Consider the following 2,498-nt stretch of genomic DNA (forward strand, 5'->3'; position numbering starts at 1 on the left):
AAGTTCCCTAAATATCTAGCATACATGAGTAGTTTGCCTATGGAGATGTTTATTTGCATGAGAATAAAAAAATGATTCGTGTTATCCATAACACTATTGTAACGTAGAAAATTATGTGAAGGCATTCATAGCTGAACCAAATTGTTACCTTGTGTATAAATAGAATAGCGGAAGATATCATTTATAAAATAATATTTCATTTGGACAATCATGACTTCGTATCATTTTAACACAATTACCTCTAGCAAGGATGTTATCATGTATTGTTGCATTCATATTCCTTATAAAACTCAAATGAATGTTGATCGATGTGCATAGAACATTGATGTTTTTATGAAATATTTTATGATCAGATTTCCGTTCTTGGTTTTTGTCAATATATGAGAGTTGTTTCCCTTAAGAGTTTCTAAAGAGTTATTCCAGTTGTTTATTTAGTTTTCACAAGTTCATTCATTTGTACAAGAAGTATACTTTTTTTAGTACATATTTCATTTGATGCTTCTAGAATCCGATCTCATGATAGTGAACTATACTTGCATGGCACAAGCTCCTTAAGCCTGCAGTGATATGTGAGCCAGATATAACCATGATGACTAGATCGGAGGATGACGACTGCCTGATCCTCGCGAGCGATGGCTTGTGGGATGTCATCAAGAACCAGATCGCCTGCAATGCCGTGAGGAATTGCCTAGAATTTGAAAACAAGAATAACCAAGGTGCTCCTAGAGAGGGTGCACTGATAGGACAAGAGGAAGAGGTTGGCTGCAACAATGCTGCAACCCTCCTAAAGAACATGGCAATCTGCAAGCATAGCCAGGATGACATTAGTGTTGTTGTACTTGATCTGAAAGCGAGAGGTTAGCTAGGCAGATTGCATGAGGTCATCATCTCCTTTGCAACTTATACTTGATGTGGGTGAAACATTGCCATGGTTAGAGATTTATTATAGACATGGATGATTGGAACTGTACAAATATGTTGGTCACATATATGTTCGTTGCTTAGTGTTCCCATTAGTTTTCTTCGCGGTAGCTTTGTTTGTGGTTATCTGTCAAACCTGCTGAACTTATCTGATACAGGTTTGGTGTTTGCAGTTAGCACTCAAGCAAACAAATTTGCATGTGTGTTACACCCACCAGCGCTCTGGTATTACCTGGCTTAGGCCCATTTCTTTTGCTTGAGTGCTAACTACATATTTGAAGCAAGGTGCAGGCCTAATGGGCTAATATGAAACAAGGTAGTTGCTCCACAAAACAAAAACGAAACTACTTCGTATGGTGGAAATCCTTGTTAACGGACACCCCTGGAAAATCACCAAACTCCCATGGCGATAAGTAGCGCTAAAGTTTTGGTGAATTTTTTCAGAGGGAGGCTGGGAAGAGGATGTACAATTTATTTTTTGTGAGATCTAACTTCCAAAATAAAATATTTTGCAACTTGAGCATCCAAATTACGAACTGGTTCCATCATTGTGTTCCTTGCATTGAGATATTTGAAATTAGATAAGATCTTAATAAATTTCGACGAAATCATTTTTGGGCATAATTTTTCTTCCAAAAGATAATAACATGTGCTTCCAATGGTAACAAAGTTGTACTTCACACTCAAACATACTTGTACTTCCCGTGTGGGTAGTCTACTCGCGCCTAGAGTAAGTTTTGCTCTCTATTTAATGAATCTACTATGTGACATTGAAGAGACATGTGTGCTTCATGGCCAAGCACACATGTGCTTCGCATGTTATAGATGCCAAGCACAAATGTGCTGCAGTTTTAACCTATACTCCTGACTTGTTGCAACTTGTACTACTCAATGCAACATGTACCTAATCAGTTAATTAGTCAATACAACTGAACTATATTACAGACATGGGAAATTTGGGTACGGGGGATCTAGGAAAATGTAGAAAGCAATTCATAAGAAAAATAACGGAGAAAACAACACTTGGCTCCTTTGCGAGCCCCTAGCTTACCCCGTACTCCACAAGTGACAAGTACCAAGTGCGCCCCCGGCAGCCCAGCAAGGGGATACCCCTGATTAGTTGTTCCCAGGTATCTTGTGTCTAATGCTATATACCTAAGGGAGTCATTGTCACTAACTTATTTGTCACAACATGCAAGCATGCCACCTCATCATACAACTATGAATAGGATAATGCCCACCTCAGCATGCACTCATGCATGGCAAAAGGCCCACCACAACATTCAACCATGCATGAGAAAATGTTTTTCATTGATTATTCTACTTATATAAAATTAATATAGTTACAACTATACATAATCCAATATAATAAGTCATATGAAACTTTAATTTTGGTTCTCATGTTATCAACTAAATTTTTCATAAACTAATTTTTGTAGCAACACGGGGTATCCTCTATTACAAATAAATTGTTGAACCAACAATGGATCATTAGTTTCCTATTTCATCCCATGGCTGACAATTTTTGGCAAATCCTTTTCCAACCGCCGCCCTATACGGAACAACGTCTCCACTAA

General features: G+C 37.9%; 1 protein-coding gene across 1 annotated transcript; it reads left to right on the forward strand.

Moving 5' to 3' along the window:
• Positions 1 to 586: 586 nt before the first annotated feature.
• On the forward strand, positions 587 to 1,162 carry LOC119290065 (probable protein phosphatase 2C 37). Its single transcript, XM_037569186.1, has 2 exons — positions 587 to 857; positions 1,080 to 1,162. Exons 1-2 carry the CDS (start codon positions 587 to 589, stop codon positions 1,160 to 1,162), a joined length of 354 nt encoding a protein of 117 aa, XP_037425083.1.
• Positions 1,163 to 2,498: the final 1,336 nt, after the last annotated feature.

This window comes from Triticum dicoccoides, chromosome 4A (assembly GCF_002162155.2).
Source record: "Triticum dicoccoides isolate Atlit2015 ecotype Zavitan chromosome 4A, WEW_v2.0, whole genome shotgun sequence".
Taxonomy (NCBI): domain Eukaryota; kingdom Viridiplantae; phylum Streptophyta; class Magnoliopsida; order Poales; family Poaceae; genus Triticum; species Triticum dicoccoides.

Coding starts and splice junctions, on each gene's coding strand:
- LOC119290065 (XM_037569186.1), top strand. CDS start 587: ATGATGACTAGATCGGAGGATGACGACTGCCTGATCCTCGCGAGCGAT. Junction 858..1,079: donor ACTTGATCTGAAAGCGAGAG/GTTAGCTAGGCA, acceptor TATCTGATACAG/GTTTGGTGTTTGCAGTTAGC.